The sequence below is a fragment of the Hippocampus bargibanti genome, linkage group LG05, assembly GCF_051943395.1.
Source record: "Hippocampus bargibanti isolate YZ-2025 linkage group LG05, ASM5194339v1, whole genome shotgun sequence".
NCBI classification, from domain to species: Eukaryota; Metazoa; Chordata; class Actinopteri; order Syngnathiformes; family Syngnathidae; genus Hippocampus; species Hippocampus bargibanti.
In genome coordinates this window covers 13997731-14022275 of record NC_142738.1, presented here as the reverse complement: position 1 = coordinate 14022275, position 24545 = coordinate 13997731, and the positions used below count along the sequence as shown (strand labels likewise).

The window sequence follows — 24545 nt, the reverse complement described above, 5'->3', positions numbered from 1 at the left end:
CGAAAACAAGACTTCCTGAATATTCAGCGCAAGTCTTAAAACGTATAATATAGCTATATGTGGTGGAATCTTTGTAAAATATGCTCAATAGAAATCATTTGAATGATTTCACATTTGATAGACACTTACTTTAGTGGCTTTCCATTGGCTTCACGTGTGGTTTTCCACATCATCATCGAGTTTGCAACAAAGGCTCTCAGAATCCTGTTGATCTTATACAACTCCGAGCATTCGGTGATCCATGTGTATGGCATCGAGTCATAGGCTTTCTTGTAATCAATCCAGGATGTGCACAGGTTGGTATGTCGGGACCTGGAGTCTTGTGCTGTCAACCAGTAGCTGATGTTTGTCACCTGTGGTATCTCTACTAATGCTTCTCGGTGGTTTGCTGATGTATTGATCCATCTGTGCACTTATCTTAGCCGCAATGATGCATGACATGGGCTTCCATGTTGTGGAGAAACAGGTTATTGGCCGATAGTTGGAAGGAAATCCATCCTTTGAGGAATCCTTCATGATCAGGATTGTTCGCCCTTCGGTTAGCCATCCTGGGTGAGTCCCATCCATCAGCAAATGGTTCATTTGTGCTGCTAGGCGCTCGTGGAGTGTTGTGAGTTTCTTTAGCCAGTAAGTGTGGACCATGTATGTGGCTTGGTGCCGTCAAGTTTTTCATATTTGAGACTCTTTTTTTGTGTGTCTGCCGCTGTGATGGTAACTGGGTTCTGTTCAGGGAGGTTGCTGTGCTCTCTTTAAGAGTCACCACACATTGTGCACTGCTGTTATGTGTGACATCCTTCTCCCATATGCCTTTCCAGTTCTATCAGTATCTTTCAGTTTCCAACGTTGTTGGGTCTGCTCTGCTGTTAGAAACCTGCCACTGAGCGTACACTTTCGCAGGTTGTGTTGCGAACAGTCCGTTTATTCTTCTGGCTTCATTCTCTTTCGTGTACTTCTTTAGGCGACTAGACAAGGCCTGGAGCCTTTGTTTGGCAGTTTTGAGTTTGTCAAGTATGGTTATTTCTCTCTCTCTCTCTCTCTCTCTCTCTTTATATATATATATATATATATATATATATATATATATATATATATATATATATATATATATATATATATATATACAGTGAGACCTCAACTTACGAACTTAATTGGTTCCCAGACAGAGTGTGTAAGGTGAAAAGTGTGTATCTCAAAAAAAAAAATCCCGAAGGAAACCATTAAAATGGGAATAATCCGTTCCCGGGTTTCCATAAAATATACTTTTCAACTAAATAAGCCTTAAATCTACACACAACATACCTCATTCTATGTATACTAAATGTGCTATTGTATTGAAATGAAACAAATACACTGAATTGTATCATAAAGTCACTTTATTTACATTTGTGATGGTCATTTATGGCTTGATGGAATGGCGTTGGAGGTCGAAGGTCAAAGGGAATTGCTGTTTGGAAAGAGAGGCACATTACATGAGGACTGTAATTAAAGAAATAAACTGTGCTGTAAAATAACGTTTTATTTACCTTTTTGATGGTCGTTGATGGCTTACGGAAGGAGAGTCACCTTCCATAAGGACTGTTGGTAACTTAACCTCTGGTGCTGTTCGGTCGTGTGCTTCCGCCGAAGATCACTCCGCCAGCCGTGGTGGGTGTGTATTATGAAAATAGTGCTTATTATAAGGTTTAATTTTCATAAATTTAACGTTTGTAAGATGAAAAGTTTGTAAGTTAAGGTGTTTGTAAGTTGAGGTCTCACTGTGTATATATATATATATATATATATATATATATATATATATATATATATATATATATATATATATATAAAGTCTCGTTATATCGATATCGGTTATATCGATAGTACCGCTTATTACGATACTATTTCCATGAACGCAAGGAGAAAATTACATGCGCGCAGGATCCGATATATCGATTATATTGATAATTTTTCGGATTCCGGAGAATATCGATATAACGAGACTCTACTGTATATATATATATATATATATATATATATATATATATATATATATATATATATATATATATATATATATATATATATGTGTGTGTGTAACGGAGTTGTACACTTAGATTATTAAATTATGAAGGAACTTCCCTTATTCATTTCGAGTCCAGATTACTTTTTGTGTCATTATTTACTTCACGTTTTGTCGAGTGGAACTTTGAAGCACATGTGCTTCATAGTGTAAATATATATATATATATATACAAAATAAATAAATAGTGCTCAGTTAATCACAAGACGAAACCCATGCGACTTCACCCATCCCATGCAGAAATAAAAGAAATAAAAAGACACATTCACGCGTCTCGTCTTCATTAAGACGGCAGCATCGTGGAGACGAAGACAGTCACTGTTGTGACACCCGTCACATTGGTGCCGTGACCCGGATCACAAATGACTCTCCACTTCGGACCGGGACCGCGATGCTGCACAATGAAGACGCTGTGCTGTCCCATCACTCGGTGGACGGTGTGTCAACCCCCGTTTTGGAAATACATGTAGAGTGTTAATTGTCTGACCTGCTGTTTTGCAATTAGTGTGTTTTTTTTCATGTACGTGTTTTTGTGTCTTAAGTCTAAGAATGAGCTCCTTACAAGTAACAAGTAGCACACCTTTGAATGAGTGTGTTGGTAGAGGTAGAGGCTTCCCAAGTAACGGAGCATGCTCCTTTACTGTCGGACGATGCTCCGTTACTGACAAACCTACTGATATTCATTTGATTGTAATTTATCAGTGACATATGTAACGAAGTTGTGCACTAAGATTATTAAATTAAGACGGAAGTGACGCAACGGCGCACTGTATGGCACGAAGTCCCGCCCATAGTTCTCAGAACTACTTGGACAAATCTTGTGTTATTCACAAGATAAAACCCATGCGACTTCACCCATCACTTCTGCCATACTGTGTTGCAGCAATAAAAGAAATAAAAAGACACATCCACGCGTCTGGTATTATTAACACGGCAGCAACGTGGAGCTCAAGACAGTCACTGATGTGACACTCGTCACATTGGTGCCGTGACCCGGATATCACAAGTGACTCTCCACTTCAGACCGGGACCGCGATGCTGCACAGTGTCTTCATCCCATCACTCGGTGGACGGTGTCTCGACCCCCGTTCTGCAAATTGTGTGTTAATTGTCCGAACCGCTGTTGTACAATTAGTATGTTTTTTTCCTGTAGTTTTTTTTCTGTTAAGTTTAAGAATGAGCTCCTTACAAGGGACATTTAGCACACCTTTGAATAAGTGTGTTGGTAGAGGTAGAGGCATCCCGACCGTGTTACAGTTGTGTAGTGCAATCCACAATGGTGTAGTTTGTACAGAGGGGAATGGGCAGGTTCAAGCTGAGGCCACTTATGTTAGTGGGGACAGAGTTCCTTCCCAGACCCAGTGCAGTGCATCTACGACGAGCGCACAGACCACTGATACACCAGCAACAGATACCTTTCTCCAGTCTGTCACAGTTATGTAGTGCTATGCAGAGGGATGTACTTTGTTCAGAGGGGAATGGGCAGGTGCGAGCTGAGGCCACTTATGTTAGTGGGGACAGAGTTCATTCTCAGACCCAGTGCAGTGCATCTCCGACGAGCGCACAGACCCTGACACACCGGCGACAGATCCCTTACTCCACAGTCACCTGACGTAGTTGGTCAGATGACTGACATAATTAGACAGCATTCTTGTACATCCTTGCCCGATAACCTTGTCTATTGTGCCTGTTGGTCTTTATATTGTATTCCGTGTGTATGTTGCCTCACTTCTGCATAATTTAAGGGGGGTGTATGTAACGGAGTTGTGCACTTAGATTATTAAATTATGAAGGAAGTGACGCAACGGCGCACAGTGTGGCACCATGTCCCGCCCATAGTTTCTAGAACAATCTCGAGGAGATTCAGGGTGAGTCGCAATTTTGTGTTGGTCTCGATTAACGCGCATTTTCATGACAATATCTTATTTTGTTTCCCCTTTTGTACTGTCTAGTGTTATCTAATTAGCTCCCTTATTCATTTCGAGTCCAGATTACTTTTTGTGTCATTATTTACTTCACGTTTTGTCGAGTGGAACTTTGGAGCACATGTGCTTCATAGTGCTTGTCTATTGCGCAGTTAATCACAAGACGAAACCCATGCGACTTCACCCATCCCTTCTGCCAAACTGTGTTGCAGGTAATAATTGTTTCATTTCGTTTTTATTGAACAATATTTAGTTTCTTGTGTCGTGTTTCATTTGCCCGTGAGTGTCCGTGGCGGGTGGAACTGTGCGCCAGCCATTACAAGCGCACCGCGTGTTCTGCCGAGTCTCCGCCTATGATGCGTTCAGGGACATCTTGTAAATAACAGTGAACTTGTGTTGTATTCTCTTTATCTGTAAATAACCACTATACAATCACACGTTGTTAATTCTGTTTTTTTATCTACAATGTTTTGCATTTGAGAACAATCTCGAGGAGATTCAGGTTTATCACAAGACGAAACCCATGCGACTTCACCCATCCCTTCTGCCATACTGTATTGCAGAAATAAAAGAAATAAAAAGACACATTCACTCGTCTCGTCTTCATTAAGACGGCAGCATCGTGGAGACGAAGGCAATCACTGTTGTGACACCCGTCACACACACACACACATATATATATATATATATATATATATATATATATATATATATATATATATATATATATATATATATACAGTAAAGTCTCGTTATATCGATATCGGATATATCGATAGTCCCGGTTATATCGATACTATTTCTATGCACGTACGGAGAAAATTACATGCAAACAGGGTCGGTTATATCGATATTTTTTCGGACTCCCTTGAATATCGATATAACGAGACTTTACTGTATATGTATATATATATATATATATATATATATATATATATATATATATATATATATATATATATATATATATATATATATATATCACAAGGCACATACAGACAAACAATCCACACTGAATTGAGGTGTTCCGCCATGCATGTTTTGAAGGTTTCTTCACATATTCATAAAACATGCATGGTAGGCTGATCGAACCTTCAACATTATTTTGTTAGGGGGCGCGCAATGCACAGTGTGTGATCAGCAAATGCCAAGCGCAGTACCTGATCTTGTTCTTGCCCGACTGTGGCCCTCTCCGAGCTGCTCCAGCATCCCCACACCCCTTCCTGAAGCCATTCCGTTGCTTACCAAACAGAGCTTTTTGTGCTACCTTTCTGTGGAAGTCTCCCTGAACAGATCAGTGGGTCCGCAAACTTGTCAACTTTAACGTGTTGATTGTTACGTCAAGTGTTTTGACTGAAAGTGTGATACAGAAAAGAGTAAATACAGAAAAATGTATGATAAATGTTATTAATTTGATTTATTTTGATCTAAATTTGGTATTTTGATCATGATCTCATTACTACATTGTTGTCATTGTTTTTTTGGGCTGATGTGCCAAAGGTTATTCGCTGTTTGTATTTGGACACATTCTTGTCATTCGAAACATTGCATGGCGTAACTCATGATATTTATTTTTGTCTTTTAAGAATCCTAACATTCAATCCAAGACACATATTCATGTTATTCATTGTTTTATTCTGTGGGCTAAAAGAGGGTCTAAAATGCCCGGCAGTGTCATGCTTTGTGTTCGGCAACAGGTAGCGGGCTTTTGCTTCCTTGCTTGTAATACACCTGTTGCCGATTTTCTAATTATTGTGTATTTGTCTTTGTATTTCCTGGTCCTTATTTGAGCAATGCTTTGAGTTCTAGCTTTTGCCGGTACGTATTTAAGTGAGACAAACAAACATTTTTGTACAAACGAAGAGAGACTTTTTTGGTTTAGTTTGGACGTGACAGGCTGTGAATAGTGTTTTGCATTGTTTTAATCAATAAGCAGATATTGTAGGGATGTCTTCATCCATTTCATGATTTTTACTTCACGTTTGGAGTAAAAGATAAAGCAAGTTCAAAATGCTGAGAAGTAGAAAATAAGACAGAAGTACAGTTACAAAGATACCAGATGGTTATGATATTGTCTCATTGCGAAGTAATGATTAAGAAACTCAATTGTGACATAAGTCAGTTATTAGTGATTAGGGTCGACTGGCCTGATGCAAACGTATGCTTGTGTCTCTGTGCATGAGATATCCAGCCAAAAACCATCTGCAAGAAAAACATATTTCTGTGTTACAATGTGAGATTCTCAGCATACTGCACTCCACTGATTCTACTCACCAGTCTGGTTAAGTGTGACACAGTCACCAATAGTAGTAGGGGAACCACCATTGAAGTTCATAAAATCATTGGGATTCGTGCCATCAGTCCATTCGAATGTATTGGGCTGGAAGACAAAGTCACATTTCAATGAGTAAGACTGGAAGGATGAAGGTTGCACACTCTAATCTACACCTCCTTTGTTAATGCTGGGGCAAAAGTCTGTGTTGACTCCCGACTGTATACATCTGGTAAACCTGATGAGCATTGAAACTGGCTGCCAAGTCCAGTATTAAACAAAGCTAAGTTAGCAAATGAATTGCACACTGTAAATTGACCGTTGTCTGGCAATCACAATCCAAGTTTAATTTGACACTGCAAACATTGTCTCAGTATAATGCTCTATTAGAATACAAACACTTCTCTTCACTTTAAAACGCAAATTGGCACTTAAAATAAAAAGAAACAGTGACCAAAGTCTTCAGGAAAATTGAGTGTGTGAGTACAATATGAAAGAAACTATTTTGTAAGATAACGCTAATATTTCGCGACATGGTGGTCGGCGGGTCAGAATGTCTACCGCACAACACAGGGACCGATCATTTTAATAGTTTATTTTGTGTATTTTGTCATTGTACGGATTACATAAGCATCTGTATAGTTTGCAATCTTCAATCAATCACTTTATATTTTAGTGTGACTGTAGTGCACAGGTGACAGCCTTTAATCACAACTAGTTCGTCAATGTTTTACCGTGATCTGATCATTATATCCAATCCAGACTTGAAGACCGTCCTCTTCAATAAGTCCTTGCAAAAATACATTGTCCAGAATATCGCGGACAGAGGCAAGATTCCCACCGAGAGCATTGCAGACGAGCTGTTGATCAAAGAGAGTAAAAGTTGATTTCACTCATTCAAACTCATGGGGAAGTTGGGAAAACCATATTGAGTTAGGCTCAACAGACAGATGGATCACTAGTTGTAATTTCAGTAAACTGATTGGGAACTCCATTGCAACAATTGCCCTCCATACCTCTGCATCGTTAAAGTCCCTCTCTTCCTCTTGGAAAATGAAACAGTTACATCTAAACTGAGTCCAGCCTGGAGGACAGTTATTGATGGCCACTTTTTCTTTCGAAAAACAATGAAAACAAAATGAGACAGGTGAGTAAAAATTGGTGTCGGTGCCAACAGAGCTAATTAAGTGTCCATAAGCAAAAAAAAAAAAAAAAAAAAAAAAAAAAACACACAATAAAAAAATAAAAAAATAAATAAATAATTATAATAATTGAGACATAGCTACCAACTTTTCCAAAAATCGAATGTGAAAGACCGCTGCGAAGCATAAAAACACATTGTTAGAATCCTCCCGCCAAACATCGATGCAAGAGTAAACACAAATAAAACAAACATGATCAGAAATCTCCGTTTAATATTCATATGGTTTGAATTTCTGTCGATGTGTATGATTTTGACTTACAACTCCACTCACCAGTCCATTGATCATAAAAAGCAGGATGAACAAGCGAAGAGCAAATGCCATCTGTGTAATGAACAAAAATCAATAAATCCTGAATCTCACAATACATATTATTATGACACTTGTAATCTCATAATGTGGATAAAAATTCAATAAATGCTACAGACCTCACATGATATTGTGTTCGAAAAGTGGGATGCAAAGTTTGGAAAAGTTACCTTTGCAGTTGTGTGCCTTAACGCTGATTGCGAGGTTGATGGCGATTCCTTTTATATGTTGGGTTGGCTGCCGTTGGAACATCGATTGAGTCAGAGCATTAGAAAGTCATGACACCCGAGATGAAGTGACAGGGAAATAACGTCTCCCAGCAAAAAAATAAAACAGAGAGCGTCTTTGCCAAACAGGTTTTGGACTGAACTATGGCGGTAACTGAGTGTGCCTCCTTGTGTCGTGTGACAAGACATTTTTTTTTTTTTTTTGCTGTGTGAATTTCTTCATCCCTGTCCTTTTCGCACCTTTAAAATTTGTTGGGACTATCGCAAAAAGAAGACCTCCTATGCTTCTAATAATGTCAATCTTGATCCAACCAAACAGGCGCAGCAATAACGTTTTCAGTTTTATACTGTGGAACATCTAGTCACCAAGGAGTGTGTGAATACTCATTGCAAAGTCCCAAAATACATACTTTTATTAGATGTTCAAAATTGGCTCATTTATTAAACTGCTGTTGAAAGCCTGCTTCCCATGGCAAGATTTTGTAATTGTCAGCAGTACTTCCAATCCGCCAGACACCCCAAGCATGACCAGCACAGAGACCTAACACGCCAAAGTCAGTCGAAAGAACAATTACATATTGTTTGTATTCCCTACTTTCTTTCATCTGATTAAGGTGGGAAGGATAAATGGGCGGCGGGCATGAAAAAAATCTGTCACAGGTGTCTTTCACAAAGTAGATAAAGCTCTGCACTAAAAATAACAATAACTGAATGACACCTCCCCATTCATGGATCATAACAAGAACGAACAGTCAGAAAATGTTCATTTTTCAAACAGTTACGTGAACGTCATTCATGCGACGTCTTCCTAAATCATCAAAAAGTGGAAGAAGCTATTTTTGCCTCTACAATTAAAGGATCTTTATTCGCTGCAGTGTTTTCAAGATAAATTATGTCATTAATTGTTTAATCACAAATGCCTTTCTTGTATCTTTGAATATTAAGGACAGATTCTATGGTAAATAAATACTATTTCATACAAGTAACGGCACCTATTTTTCTGACACTCTCCATTCTCACTTTGCCCACCTTCACTTATTTTACACTGACTTTTCAGCCCATGTAGAATTTTGATTTATTAACTCATTTTTGTCATGTTATGGACCGCGCTGCAAAACCAGCTTAAACCCAAACGCGAATGCGCATGTGCTTCCTGCGTGTTGAAAGCAGGTAATATAAGTGGTTCTGTCATCTCAAACCATCACTTAGCTTAGTTTCAGTGTTCCGGCATGTCTGCAAATAACTTTAATTATGGAGAGTCAAATTCTTGACATGATACAAAGTAGGCAAACTGGGTGGAGACATCTCACATTTAGTGCAATTATAAAAGCATGAGGAACAAAGTCACATTCAATGAAGGACAGAATGAAAAAAAGTTAGCAGCTTCACTGTACACAATAACCCTTTTCTTCATTGTTTTTACAGAAACAACAAGCATTTACACTTGGGACTAATTTCACGGCTTGTAGTCAACTAAACTTACTGCAGAAGAATACAAATAAAACTACATAAACCTGTGTAAGCTCTCAGTCGTATAGGAATGGTCCATCGATGAAAAGGTTTCTTCAGCTGTCATCTGTACTTCCAAGAAGCTTCGTCAGCAAACGGCTGACGAAGCTTCTTGGATGGGAAGCGAAACGTCCGACATCGTCAAAGAAGAACAGATGACGGCTGAAGAAACCTTTTCATCGAAAAACTACATTAAAAAAAAACGGTCAGAACGAGCACCGAAGAAGGGTGCAGGTGCCAAGCAATCAAACGTGACAGAGAGTTGGCACCAAATGGTAAGCTGGTTTCCCTGTTCCTGAGCATCATTTAATAACTTCAATGATCGGTCTATTGTTGAAAATCAACCTCTTGGCATGATACAAAGAGATGGAGACGTCACAGCCCGAGTGCTATTACTCAAGCATGAAAAACAAAGTGTTAGCCAACAAAACATTGAATTTAAAAAGACAACAACAGCAAATATGCACAAATTTAATAGCACAGATGTTTCATGAAGCTTTTTCCTCCGGTGTACCCGAACAACACAACAACACAAAATATTAGATTCAATCTAGATCTCACAAAAGGTTCAGACGAGTCAGTCCCACACCGTGTGAATGTGGAATGTGAAAGGAAGGTTCACTCAAAGATCTCTTGGGGTGCACAGGTTCAACAACTTCACCCGGGGCCTCACTTATCAAACTTGGGTGTGCACAAAATGGAGCCTGGCTGGATTTCCCCATGCGGAATATATGAGCGTGACCTTTCAAAATAAATTTGATTGGAGTTGAGTTGAGGTCACTTGATTTGAATGGATTTAAGTTCAGAAAAGTCATGTTACCATAGTGTCAGATGAAACATTTGGAAAACATCTCAGGATATGAAGGAACTTTGACAACAAATGAACACAAAAATACCTACCACAATATTACTCCAGTCGCCCCCGAGTTGGGCTTCCTGTGATCCATTGTGTCCAAAACCGGTTTTTCGTACACAGACAATCAGTCATAAAGGATGATTGTTTTTTTTTCTTGTTTTGGTTTTTGTCTGGTAACACAATTATTTCCTTGTTGAGTGACCTGATCCAACGTGTCATGTGATTATGAAATCATGAGACACATTTAACATTCGGAGACGGCCAACCGTACATATAAAACAAATTGTCGTTATTCTCCCTAGCACTGAGCAACGCGACTGCTAAGGTACACGTTGCACTTTTCAAATTTAATTTTATGATGTTATATATTAAGTATTTATCACATTTGATTCACACGGTGATATGGAAATGTAACACAAATGTTTAATGTTAGTAATCTGAAAATTGAAAGTAATTTTAAAGAAATTCACATTGTCATTTCTACACCATCGAATGGAACCGATTCATTGGGCGCCTTTTTGTTTTGCATGGTCAAACGTATATGTTGCAATGATATTTATGACTAATAATATATTAAATCTTTTTGTATCATGACACAGATGAATTTTTCTCATTGCTTGTTGTTCCTCCTTTGTGGGATAAGTGGACTGTTGACTGGAGTCGTAAGTAAAAATAAATAAATACCATAAAAAAATCCAAAACACGAATATAAACATATACAGTAAAGTCTCGTTATATCGATATCGGATATATCGATAGTCCCGGTTATATCGATACTATTTCTATGCACGCACTGAGAAAATTACATGCAAACAGGGTCGGATATATCGATAGTCCCGGTTATATCGATATTTTTTTGGAATCCCTTGAATATCGATATAACGAGACTTTACTGTACCTGTAGTGACTATCGCGTTTGATGATGATGTCTGCGTTTGCGTCCACACCCTGCTGTCTGACTTTCCCCATGTGTCTTCCTTTTTCGCAGCGGGCTTTGCCTTTGAGTCACTGGAAAAGTTGGTGTTGGAATCAAATGAATAATTTCTGAATTCCTTCAACACTAACCTCGAGAGTGTTTTGACATGTCTCTCGTTCTCTTATTTAACTATTGTGTTGCAGACATTAAATGTCCGACAGGCTGGACTCAGTTGGATTGTCACTGTTACATGTTCATAAATAGGGCAGTAACATTTGCAGATGCAGAGGTACAGAACACCTTTACACAGAAGTTGTGATTTTAAATCAGTGATGCATTCTGATGTTGATTGTTTTCTGATGGATCTGACTAAATTGAATCGACTTTGCATTCTCTTTCTCTTTCTCTTTCAGACGGCCTGCATTGGTTTGGATGGAAATCTGGTCTCCATTCACAATGATCTAGAAAATAGAATTGTTGTTCAACTGATTACAAGTGGTAGTGGATCACAAGCCTGGATTGGACTCCATGATGCGATTTTGGTATGATATTCACCCCAGGGTGTCAAAACCATTTTTGTCAGAGGCCACCTTCCGACTGAAAACCAGATCAAGAAAGAAAGAACGGGTTTATTTGACTTTTGTTTCTGTTACTGTAACAAATGGTTTGGTAACTCGAAAATAATTCCAATATCTCTCTTATTTATTCAATATGGAAATTTGAAATGTTGGCAGAGAGTTCGGCAAGGATCAGGTAAACCGTTTGCATGTTTGCTTTGCTTTTGTGGGACACAATAAAGGATGTGGCAGACCAAATCATGCGCACCTGGCCTTAAACAGTACAAACGTTCACAGATGAAATCCCGTAACTTGTTATTAGGATAATTAATATTTTTGATTAAAACAATACACGTCTCCTCTTTACTTTTTCTTGGCATCCAGATTAAAGCGAGGAATGTAGATCATGAATGGGAAAAACACTGAAATGTATCTAGCTCAACCGAGAGGTGGACATCTTTCAATGTTCACAAAGTTCTTTTTGAATATATCCAATCCACTGTCCTTTTACGATATATCCTTGCTTGTTTTTTTGTTTTGTTTTTTAACCACCAACCACCTGCTGTTTTTCCTAAATCTAATTCAACCTCAACTGTGTGTAACGATGACACAGATTGATTTTTATCAACAAGGTGGATTGTGACAAACAGAGTGTCTTTGCAAAACCACCAATGATTATGACAGTAATTTAAATCTGATTTTGTCTTTCAGGATGGAGACTTCATATGTACCGATGGCTCTATTCAGGATTTCCTTAACTTTGCAAATTCGGAGCCTGATGAAACTGGTCGTTGTGTGCGGATTGAGACAACAGGTAGAAAACCTCCATGATTAAATCTTGGCTGAATACAGTGCCGTTTTACGTATTCATTTGTACTATTTCTCATAGGCTCGTTTTGGCAGGATCAGGACTGCACGGTCACAAACTCGTATGTTTGCATCATTGATGTGTGCAAAGGGGGAGATCCGAGTTCTCCAGACTGTCCAGATCCAAACTGATAACCTCCACCCCCATGATCCTCAAGCAGTCATCAGTCAATTCTAACATCGAGAGTGGTATATTGGCCGTCATCATCTTTTGTAGGATTGTTATGTTTTTAGTTTTTATTTAACCAGAATTTACGTCTTTTCGTCTTCTTACCAGTGCCTCCCATCCAGCCCTGCCTTATCCACCTTATCTCCACTCCACCTTATCCCCATGAGTATTTCACTGCCCACCCCGACAATCGATCAGATCATTTCTCTCCCTCATTATCTGCTTCCCGGCCTCACCCACAATTGAATCTACCTATGGCCAGTTTGGTGAGGTTTTCAAAATTAGTTTCGATATTATTTTCATTGAACACTAATTTTGCTTCTATACCACCTCCTCCTCCTCACTCTTGTCCGCCACTTGTTCAAGTCCACCACTTGTTCACAATGTTCACAGTAGATATAGTTTGCCAGAAAACATTGGACTAGGTGAAATATTATCAAGCTTATTTGGTGTTCTTGTATTTTGCAGTTGTCTATCATCTCTTTTTCCCATTTTCCATGTTTTTGTAATTGGCAAATTTGTCTCTCCCCTTGGTCAGGCACACAAAGTTGTGAGTGACACTTTAAACAACTTGTTGCTGCAATATGCTATTCAAAAAAATCTCCCCTAAAAACATTGCAGTAAAGACACAGGATGTCAGGGTTAGATTTGCTCTGTGCAAATTAAATTGCGAAGAAGAGCTGTTGGATTAGCTCAGTTTCATTTATTTCATCTTAATCAATTAAGAAAAAATAAGAAAGGCCTTTGGATTTGCTTTTCTTTTTTTTGTAGGGGCAATTCCCAACATCAGGATTGCAAATATAATACTGTATTTAAAGACGTTCAGGAACTTTTAAATCATAAGTTGTGACGCATGTCTCAGCTTGAATCTTTCACGGTGTCAGAGCTGGAATGTGACATTGTCATAGTGACGGCAATTATCATCGTTTGCTTGGTATGTAACCCATCCAGCCAAATAGACTTCTCTCTGATAATTAGCATGTTTGAGTGTCAGCCATACACTGATCCCACTGCTCGTTTCGACAGCCAGAACAATACAGAAATGTATCCAACTAAGTCTGAATGTCTTTGTAAGCTCTCAGTCGTACAGGAGTGGTCCATCAATGAAAATGTTTCTTCAGCCGTCATCTGTACTTCTTTGAAGGTGTCTGACGTTTCGCTTCTTATCCAGAATGCTTCGTCAGCAAACTAGTCTTTAAGTCTTTAGGGATATATAAAGGGCCGAAACTACCAGCAAAAGACTTTAGTTCGCTGCCGAAGCATCTTGGATAAGAAGCGAAGCATCCAACACCTTCACACAAGTACAGATTTAGGAAAGTTGAAAGTATATCAATCACATCAACAATCCCAACAAAAAGACCTGTTCTCCATTCATATTTGACTTACAATCCACATTCAAATGGTTTACCTATAAATATTTTTCATGCTATAAAATGCCCTTAGTAAATTGTTATTATTATTGTTATTGTAAATGTATGTATTGCTATTGTAAATTGTTGATACTTCCCCATCCTCAAACTAATTTATTGATTTAGATTCCCATCTCTCTAAATTCTGAATAAAATACAGGGATTGTTTATTTATTTAGATGTTTTTTTTTTTGGTTTGTTTGTTTCCAGTTCAGTCCATTCGGAGCACATTCTTATTTGCAATGCTAAGGCAGCTTCAGACAGCAGAGCCTAAAAAAAGACAAATGAATGAAAAAAGAATACAAAATACACAACAACCAGTGCAATGTGTGTGAAAAGGAAGAAAGTGACCACAGTGAAATGAGGATTCTCAAAGATATATTCATTATTCTGGGTATTCTACTTTTCAATTATACCTGTGTAGTCCTGGGAACATTGTTCAGAATTTTTCAAATGAGCAAGCTGATCAAGAAGGTGTGATAAACTACAGTATATCACATTTTCCTTCATGGTAAATCAGTTTCCAAAATTTGGAAAATTGCATGTGGCCTTGCCCTGCTAAAAGAGGATGATCACGCTTAAATAAATGCAATTCACTAATCACTTTTTAAGTGAAGGTGTCACATTCCGGCGGCGACAGTGGCAACTGACGAGCGGGAACGTTGGGGTTAGGTCAGGGGTCGGCAACCTTTACGACTCAAAGAGCCATTTGGACCCATTTCCCACAGAAAAGAAAACACTGGGAGCCACAAAATCATTTAGACATTTAAAATGAAGACAACACTGCATCTTTTCATCACCGTTTTTTAACTTTATATATGCATAAACAAACTATAGTGTGTTGCATTTATAAATCAATGAACTGTTACAGAGAAGCAAAATTACATTTCTGCACGCAACAAAAACATTTTAAACTCCGAAAAAAAGACGTTGGGTTGAAGATTAATTTCAAATATAATACTCAATGTCTATTTGAAAAAAAGAATATTTGCAAAATGGCAAATACAATATTTATCACCTGGTTAATGTGATTTCTGCTCCTGCACCTCAGCGCACAGCCTCTGCACATCAGGGCTGTATGACGTTACCTTCATCTTCAAACAGGACTGTAAGCTGTCGTCTGTCAGGCGTGGGCGATGTCTGTTTTTAAGGCGAACGAATCTGCCCACATATCATTAATCGTTCTGTTTTCTTCAGACACTTTTCTTTTCTTAGATTTATCCATAGTTGGCCGACCTGGGGGTCGAAAATTTCAAGAAATTGTGTGCAATTTGGCGGTTGTGACCGGATATACGTCCAGGATATACGTCCACTGTCGATGGTTGTGACGTATATTATGAGCGACAAAAAAAAATGAATACATTTTATTTTGTATTATTTATAATCACCATGCTCTTCAAATTTAGAATTACATTTTAAAAACGAACAAACTAAAATAGTATGCATTGAATTAAATACTCATTATTTATTTTCTAAAGCGGCAGGGAGCCGCAGCAGGGGGGTGAAAGAGCCACATGCGACCTCATGCAGCTCCCTTCATTATGCCTAGGCGTAATGAGGGTAGCTGGTGTGAGAGAAGACAACGCATAAAACACGGTTAGATAGAGAACACTGATTCTCTGTGGCGACCCCTGAAGGGAAAAGCCGAAAGGAAAAGAAGATTATATAACAATGTTAATTAAAAAAAACAAGTTTTTAGTCCTACCAATGTCATCAGTCACAAATCTGACAAGACAGAAAAACAGTGATTAACTTTGAGTTTGGGACTTATATTAAAGACTTTTCCCTGTTGTGAGACTTCTTCTCATGTGACACTGACACAATCTACACATTCAACATTCCAAGACCCGTCAAGCAAACTCACAAAGCTGTTCGTCTTTTTCCTCATTATCTAGGACCTCGAATGCAAAGGTGATGTCACCCAACGTTCCATCCTAATTTTGAAACTAATTTAATTTTACTTTTTCCTTTGTTAACTGAGTTTTTGTTCCACATGGTATGTTTGAAGAGATATTTATTGTTAGACATATTCTGGAGTCAACGTGTCATGTGATTATGAAATCATGAGGCACACTTAACATTCTGAGACGGCCAACCGAGCATATAAAAGGAATCATCGTCATTATCCTCGGCATTGAGCAACGCAACTGCAAAGGTAGCGTCACACATCGCACTTTTCAAATTAAATTTTATGATGTTGCATGTTGACTATTTATCACACATTTGATTCACATGGTGAGATGTAAATGTAACAAAAATGTTTCTTGTTAGAAATCTGAAAATTGAAGGTAACTTTAAAGAACTTTACATTGTCATTTTAACACCATCCAATGGAAATGTTTCATTAGCCACCTTATTGTTTTGTATGGTCAAACGTATATGTTACAATGATATTTATGACACATAAATATGAAATCTTTTCCTATCATGGCACAGATGAATTTTGCTCTATGCTCGGTATTCCTCCTTTGTGGGATAAGTGGACTGTTGACTGGAGTCGTAAGTAAAAAATAAATAAATACATAACAGAAAGAACCACAAATATAAACATAGTGACTAGCGTTTGATGTTGATGTCTGCCTTTGCGTCCACACCCTGCTGTCTGACTTTCCCTATGTGTTTTCCTTTTTCACAGCGGACTTTGCCTTTGAGTCACTGGAAAAGTTGGTAGCTGTGACTCTGTGATACTTTTCAAATGAATAATTTCTGAATTTCTTCAACACTGACCTCAAGAGTGTTTCGACATGTCTCACGTTCTCCTTGAACAACTACTGTGTTGCAGACATTAAATGTCCGTCAGGCTGGACTCAGTTGGATTGTCACTGTTACATGTACATAGCTACACAAGATGACTTTGCAGCTGCAGAGGTACAGAACACTTTTACACAGAAATTGGGACATATACTTATTTTTTAATCAGTGATGCCTTCTGCTGTTGATTGTTTTCTGATGGATCTGACTAAGTGGAGTCGACTTTGCATTCTCTTTCTCTTTCAGACTGCCTGCATTGGTTTGGATGGAAATCTGGTCTCCATTCACAATGATCTGGAAAATAGAATCGTTGTTCAACTGATAACAAGTGGCAGTGGATCCCAAGCCTGGATTGGACTCCATGATGCAATTTCGGTATGATTTTCAAAACCATTTTAGGCAGAGGCCACATTCTGACTGAAACCACATCAAGAAAGAAAGAAAGAACGGGTTTTATTTGACTCTTTCAGTGTCATAGAGGATTTGGTAACTCGAAAATAATTCCAACATCTCTCTTATTTATTCAATATCAGAATTCAAAGTGTTGCCAGAGAGTTTAAGTGTCATGTAAACGGTTTGCATGTTTGCTTATTTTTTTGTGGGCCACATTAAATGATGTGGTGAAGCAAATCATCCGCCCATGGCCTTAAACAGTATAAGTGTTGAGAGATTGAATTATGTTACTTGTTATCAGAATAATAACAGAACAAATGTTCACATATGTAATCCTGTCGCTTGTTATTAGGATAATTAATATTTTTGATTTAAACAATATGCATGTCTCTTTACTTTTTCTTGGCATCCAGATTAAAGCAAGGAATGTAGATCATGAATGGAAAAATCACTGAAATGTATCTAGCTCAACTTAGAGGTGGACAACTGCCAATATTCTCGATGTTCTTTTTGAATATATCCAATCCACTTACTTTCCTTTTCTGATATATCCTTGATTTTTTTTTTATTTATTTTTTAACCACCAACCACCTGGTGTTTTTTTTCCGCACTCATAAATCCAATTCCACCTCAACCGTGTGTAATTATGACACATTTATTTTTACCAACAAGGTGGATTGTGACAAACAGAGTGTCTTTGCAAAACCACCAATGATTATGAGAGTAATTCAAATCTGATGTTGTCTTCCAGGATGGAGACTTCATATGGACTGATGGCTCTATTCAGGATTTCCTTAACTTTTCAAATTTGGAGCCTGATGAAACTGGTCCTTGTGTGCAGATTGAGACAACAGGTAGAAAACCTCCATTAAATCTTGGCTAGAATACAGTGCCGTTTTACTTATTCATTTGTACTATTTCTCATAGGCTCGTTTTGGCAGGATCAGGACTGTACGGTCACAAACTCGTATGTTTGCATCATTGATGTGTGCAAAGGGGGAGATCCGAGTTCTCCAGACTGTCCCGATCCAAACTGATAACGTCCACCACCATGATCCTTGAGCAGTCATCAGTCGATTCTTACATCGAGAGTGGTATACTGGCCGTCATAATCTTTTGTCGGATTGTTATGTTTTTTGTTTTTTTACCAGAATTTACGTCTTTCGTCTTCTTACCAGCGCCTCCCATCCAGCCCTGCTCCACGTTATCCCCATGAGTCTTTCACTGCCCAACCCAAGGATCGATCAGATCATTCTTCTGCCTCATCATCTGCTTCCCGGCCTCACCCACAACTTAATCAGCTTACGGCCAGTTTTGTGAGGTTTTTGAAACTGGGTGTTCTATTATTTTCATTAAACACAAATTTTGCTTCTATACCTCCGCCTCCTCCTCACTCTTGAGGGCGCCACTTGTACTAAATATAGTTTGCCACAAAACACTAAACTCAGTGAGACATTACCAAGCCTGTGCAGTTGTGTGTGATTTAACCAATCAGAGTTTGAGTTGGTAACTCAAGTCCTGCTGGAAGGTGAAGGAAACGTCAGGTTTTCGCAGAATATGATTGGCATGTCACGAGCCAGTCATAGTATCACTAACCCCGAGCTAGCACACTGTCTTTTGCAAGCTGCATAAGCAAATATATTGTTGTGTTGATTTAATATCGGTTTTGTCAACCCACAATAGCTGAAGGCGAAGAAATGGATTTGGTTGCAGATCTACTGTTAAAGACATTTTCAAGACAGACTTTTCAAGAATGGATGGACATCATTAAGATTGGAAATCTATTAAGCTAGTAAAAATAGCAAATAATATTGCAATTTTATGTGGTTATCATGAATCCACACACGTTCATGGTAAAAAAATTAAACACTATTTATGTCACGTTCTGGTTTGCGACCAACGGGTGGCGCTGTCGGCCCCGACTGCAGCTGCAGTTGTTCGTTTCAATCTGTGGCAGTTAAAAGGACTCCCGGCACGACCATTCGGTGTTGGGTCATTGTATTTGTTTCTCCCTGTCAGGTTTGTTTCATCTTGTTATACAGTAAAGTCTTGTTATATCGATATTCTCGGGAGTCATAAAAAATAGCGATATAACCGGACTATGGATATATCCGATCCTGTGCCGAACTGCATTAACAAAAGCCGCCAAAAGGGGGCAGCCAAGCGCCATATAGGAAACGGAGCTGGCCATGAGCTCCCATTTTGTGCCTCTCTTTTTTTTGGGTGAGAGATGTTCCCCCAATGTTGCCTCAAAATGGCACATATAATTCTTTCATGATTGCAAACATGTATGTTTTAATCTTCAGAACTACAGTGTATTTGAATCATATTCATAACTGGATGTGTAACAAGAAAGCATATTATCCGAATCTGAAGCCATTGTTTGGATTCACAAGCAATGCAAGACGGCTTGGCGTGAAGTCATTTTTATTGGTGTTTTGCATTTGAATAAAAAGTGTCATCGGTTGTCCTTTAATACACAGTATGGAATGTTAATAATTTTCAAAATCATCATGCTTCAGCAGACAAAACAAGAAACGTTGTTGCAACAAACGATTGCATTCATATATATATTCATAGTGGGCATGTACATAACACAACAGGGAAACTGCAACGCTTACATCTTACTGTATTATGTATACAATTTAAAAAAGTCATCAATCTTCTTCTGCTTCCCATTTTTACCTTTTAACACAAACACTTCAATCTCGTCTGCTACACGCGAGCTAGCGTCTGAAAATGAAAATGGCTCTGCTACAGGGGTGCTGGGCACGTAACAAACTCACGTGACCAAATCGACCCACGGCGTGACCGATGGCGGGTCACGTGACCAAGTCGACCAATGGCGCGACCGATGGCGTGTCACGTGACCAAGTCGACCAATGGCGCGACCGATATACCGATATAAACAACAAAAATGGCCGGCGGGGGATGAAAAGGAGCACCGTAATAACCGGATTATCGTAATAACCGGGTATCGTACTAAACGGTACTAATTATACATAAAAAGACTAGAAATGTGCAAGGGAAATGAAAATAGTATCGTAATAAGCAGTAGTATCGATATAACCGATGTCGATATAACGAGACTTTACTGTATTTAACTCATGGTTTTGGTTGCTACTTTGTACTTTTCTGTTCTGATGACTTTGATGTTTGAGATTTTGTTCCTTTTGACTATTTCAATACAATTTATATTATACACCATATATTATATTATACATAAATACACCCTGCTGCTCCCTCCTGCCTGCTTTTTTTGAGATCCACAACCATCCAGCATCTCGCAAACCATGACAGAATGACCTTAGTCTGACCCACCTCCGGATCCCGCATGTACAAGCGACTGGTCTCATTTCCGCCTTGTGCACAGAAAAAAAATATAATAACATATATATATATATATATATATATATATATATATATATATATATATATATATATATATATAATGTAGCCACAAGGGGGCACAAGCCAGTGTCTTATTGTGCCGGTCCCAAGCCTGGATAAATACAGAGGGTTGTGTCAGGAAGGGCATCCGACGTAAAAGATATTTTGCCAAAACAAATGCGAATCAAACCTATGAATCCCATACCGGATCGGTTGAGGCCCGGGTTAACGACGGCCGCCATTGGTACTGTTGACCTTCAGGGTGCCAGTGGAAAATGGACTACTGTTGGTCGAAGAAGGAGAGGAGGGAGGTGTGCCCGGAGGAAAAGAGAGAAATGGAACGCCAAGAGTATAGAACTAAGAGTAGGAACTTTGAATGTAGGAACAATGACAGGTAAAGGTCGAGAGCTGGTTGACATGATGCAGAGAAGGAAGGTAAACATACTGTGTGTCCAGGAGACCAGGTGGAAAGGGAGCAAGGCTAGAATCTTAGGGTCAGGGTTTAAGTTGTTCTATCATGGTGAAGACAGAAAGAGAAATGGAGTTGGGGTTATCTTAAAAGAGGAGTTTGTTCGGTATGTCTTAGAAGTAAAAAAAGTATCAGATAGAATGATGAGTCTGAAGCTAGAAATTGAAGGTGTGATGTTGAATGTTGTTTGTGGGTATGCCCCACAAGTAGGATGCGAGCTGGCGGAGAAGGAGAAATTTTGGTTGAACTTTAATGATGTCATACAGAACATCCCAAGAAGTGAGAGGGTTGTAACTCGTGGAGACTTCAATGGACATGTTTGCGCAGGAAACAAAGATGATGAGGAGGTGATGGGCAGGTTTGGACTCCAGATGAGGAACGCTGAAGGACAGATGGTGGTTGACTTTGCTAAGAGAATGGAAATGGCTATTGTGAATACTTTCTTTCAGAAGAGACAGGAACATAGGGTGACCTATAAGAGTGGAGGCAGAAGTACACAGGTAGACTACATTTTGTGTCAACGGCACCATCTAAAGGAAATCAGTGACTGCAAAGTAGTGGTTGGTGAGAGTGTAGCCAGACAGCATAGGTTGGTGGTGTGTAGGATGACGCTGGCAGTGAGGAAGATGAAGAAACCAAAGGCTGAAGTGAGGACAAAATGGTGGATGTTGAAAAAGGAAGAGTGTTGCATGATATTTAGGAAGGATGTAAGACAAGCACTGGGTGGGCAAGAGGTCCTTCCAGATGACTGGCATACTACAGCGAACATAATCAGAGACACAATTCGGAAAGTACTTGGTGTATCGAGTGGAAGAAAGGTAGATAAGGAGACTTGGTGGTGGAATGGGGAGGTGCAGGAGTGTATACAGAGAAAGAGGTTAGCAAAGAAGAAGTGGGACAGTGACAGGACGGATGAGAGTAGACAGCAGTACAAGGAGATGCAGCGCACGGTTAAAGTAAAGGTGGCAAAGGCCAAACAAGATGCCTATGATGACTTGTATGCTCGGCTGGACAGCAAGGAAGGTGAGACTGATCTTTACAGGCTGGCGAGACAGAGAGACAAAGATGGTAAGGACCTGCAGCAGGTTCGGGTAATTAAGGATAGAGATGGCAATGTAACAGGTGCCAGTAGTGTGATGTCAAGATGGAAAGAGTACTTTGAAGAATTGATGAATGAGGAAAGTGAGAAGGAACAAAGAGTAGAACACGTGACTGTTGTGGACCAAGACGTAGCAAGCATTAGCAAGGATGAAGTGAGGAGGGCGCTGAAGAGGATGAAGGCGGGAAAGGCACTCGGGCCTGATGATTTACTAATCGAGGTATGGAAGTGTCTTGGAGAGGTGGCGGTGGTGTTCTTGACTGGGTTATTCAACAAGATCTTAGATGGTGAACAGATGCCTGAAGAATGGAGACGAAGTGTACTCGTGCCCATTTTTAAGAACAAAGGAGATGTGCAGAGTTGTACTAATTACAGAGGAATAAAGTTGATGAGCCATACAATGAAACTCGAGGAAAGAGTAGTTGAAGCTAGACTAAGAGCAAAAGTGAACATTTGTGAGCAGCAGTATGGCTTCATGCCAAAAAAGAGTACGACAGATGCATTGTTTGCTTTAAGAATGCCGATAGAGAAGTACAGAGAAGGACAGAAGGAATTGCATTGTGTCTTTGTAGATCTGGAGAAAGAGGATGCACAAAACCGGGATAGATGGAGGACACTGATTCACTGTGGCGACTCCTGAGGGGAAAAGCTGAAAGGAAAAGAAGAAGAAGATGTTATGAGTTTGAATGAGCTTAAAAGATGTACTTTCAGTTTACTCGTGTTTTCTTGTTATCTTAAGTTAAAGTTAAGTTTCATAATTAAGCTTAACCGACTCAAATTTATGTTACATGTAAAATATATTCATGTATACTGTACTTACATTTGCCTTCTATGTCTAAAAACAAAAACACACCTCACATGCCTTTTTTAGTTCACATTTTTTAATTAAGGTTAAAACAACCTTTGATAAAACGTCAATTATAACAGTACCAAAATGCACAGCATGTCCACATACCAAAACAACAAATAAACCCCTGAGCAGTTCTTTTTAGTAATTAACACAACATTGTGATAAAGATGTAAAATAAACACAACAAAACAGAACAACAAATTATACTCTGCTGTTAAAAAAGAAATCTGATAAGCATATACTTGATTAAATACAAGAGAACACATTTCAATGTACTCGCTAGAAAGTGCAAATCAAGGTCAAAATTACTAAAAACAAACAAATTATTAATGAAATGAAAAAATACATTTTGGTGGAATCTCAGGTTACACATCAAATTATTAAAAGAAAATCAGTCACCAACAGTTCATCAATGTTGAGGTATACAAAGCAGAGGAAAACTGAAATTATGCCTAATTATTAATGCCTTCAATATTGCGGAACGATGCATTTTTCAAACTTTGCAGGCGTGGTTTGAGTGGTCTGTTATCATCAAGACACAGCAGTATTTTCTGAACAAAGGTGAATGTGTGGATTAGTTTCTTTGGATAATCTAAACGCAATACATATGGAGTTGTCTGTCAGCTGCCAGAGAGAAGTGCAACAGGAGTTTTCTCAATGACTGGATCATCTCCCCACTGCAAAATACACACAAACATACACATATAGAATAAAGTAAAAGGTTACAGAGATGAATCAAGGAGCTGGATTTGGGGTTATGCATGAATTACATGCAGAAATAAAGATGAGTTTACATTTTCTTGTCTTTACACAACACGACCCAAGTTAACAGGCTTTCGGAGTCATAATGATTTGTTCTCATTATCTTGACTCAAAAATCACAGCCAAATATGATTTTGGGATTTTTTCACATTAGGAACCCAGGTCCGCACTCAACTATTCTTGGGCCCAATGTCTGCCCCCCATTTTTAGCTCGGGTCCTCTACCAGAGGCCAGGAAGATTGAGGGTTCTGCGCAGTATCCGTGCTGTTCCCAGCACTGCGCTTTTCTGGACCGAGATATCCGATGTTCCCGGGATCTGTTGCAACCACTCGTCGAGTTTGGTGGTCACTGCCCCGAGTGCTCCGACCACCACAGGCACGACTGTCACCTTTACCTTCCAGGGTCTCTCCAGATCCTCTCTGATCCCTTGGTATTTCTCGATTTTCTCATGTTCCTTCTTTCTGATGTTTCCATCACTCGGGACCGCTACTTCCACGACAACGGCTTTCCTTTGCCCTTTATCTATGACCACGATATCTGGTTGGTTGGCCATT

At 39.0% G+C, this 24545-nt stretch overlaps 3 protein-coding genes and 1 pseudogene across 11 annotated transcripts; 2 read left to right on the top strand and 2 right to left on the bottom strand.

The window, feature by feature from the left end:
• Positions 1-53: 53 nt before the first annotated feature.
• Positions 54-905, bottom strand: LOC148898018 (uncharacterized; annotated as a pseudogene).
• A 1226-nt stretch (positions 906-2131) lies between these two features.
• Positions 2132-14421, top strand: LOC148898016 (galactose-specific lectin nattectin-like). 5 transcript variants are annotated; one of them, XR_016115023.1, is made up of 8 exons: positions 2132-4196; positions 10959-11021; positions 11348-11375; positions 11479-11564; positions 11689-11817; positions 12544-12646; positions 12722-12888; positions 12977-14421. XR_016115023.1 is itself a non-coding variant. In XM_088996779.1 (6 exons), exons 1-6 carry the CDS (start codon positions 10950-10952, stop codon positions 12829-12831), a joined length of 528 nt encoding a protein of 175 aa, XP_088852905.1. In that variant the 5' UTR covers positions 8216-10949; the 3' UTR covers positions 12832-14421. The 5 variants fall into 5 exon arrangements, 1 of the variants encoding a protein (XP_088852905.1); XR_016115022.1 differs by lacking the exon at positions 2132-4196 and adding an exon at positions 8216-10684; XR_016115021.1 differs by lacking the exon at positions 2132-4196 and having other exon boundaries at positions 8216-11021.
• LOC148898017 (lithostathine-1-alpha-like) lies at positions 5941-7988 on the bottom strand. Of its 4 annotated transcripts, none has more exons than XM_088996781.1 (7): positions 7938-7988; positions 7732-7782; positions 7547-7574; positions 7273-7370; positions 6991-7116; positions 6259-6364; positions 5941-6186 (listed from the first exon to the last, which is right to left on the bottom strand). In XM_088996781.1, exons 2-7 carry the CDS (start codon positions 7780-7782, stop codon positions 6110-6112), a joined length of 486 nt encoding a protein of 161 aa, XP_088852907.1. In that variant the 5' UTR covers positions 7938-7988; the 3' UTR covers positions 5941-6109. The 4 variants fall into 4 exon arrangements, with proteins under 4 accessions (XP_088852907.1, XP_088852908.1, XP_088852909.1 ...); XM_088996782.1 differs by having other exon boundaries at positions 7887-7954; XM_088996783.1 differs by having other exon boundaries at positions 7543-7574; positions 7887-7948.
• A 1988-nt stretch (positions 14422-16409) lies between the features above and the next one.
• Positions 16410-18795, top strand: LOC148898015 (galactose-specific lectin nattectin-like). Of its 2 annotated transcripts, XM_088996777.1 has the most exons (8): positions 16410-16432; positions 16714-16776; positions 16913-16940; positions 17060-17145; positions 17275-17403; positions 18173-18275; positions 18349-18515; positions 18600-18795. In XM_088996777.1, the coding sequence occupies exons 2-7, from the start codon at positions 16714-16716 to the stop codon at positions 18456-18458; spliced, it is 519 nt and encodes a 172-aa protein (XP_088852903.1). In that variant the 5' UTR covers positions 16410-16432; the 3' UTR covers positions 18459-18515; positions 18600-18795. The 2 variants fall into 2 exon arrangements, with proteins under 2 accessions (XP_088852903.1, XP_088852902.1); XM_088996776.1 differs by lacking the exon at positions 16410-16432 and having other exon boundaries at positions 16454-16776.
• The last annotated feature ends 5750 nt before the right edge of the window (positions 18796-24545 follow it).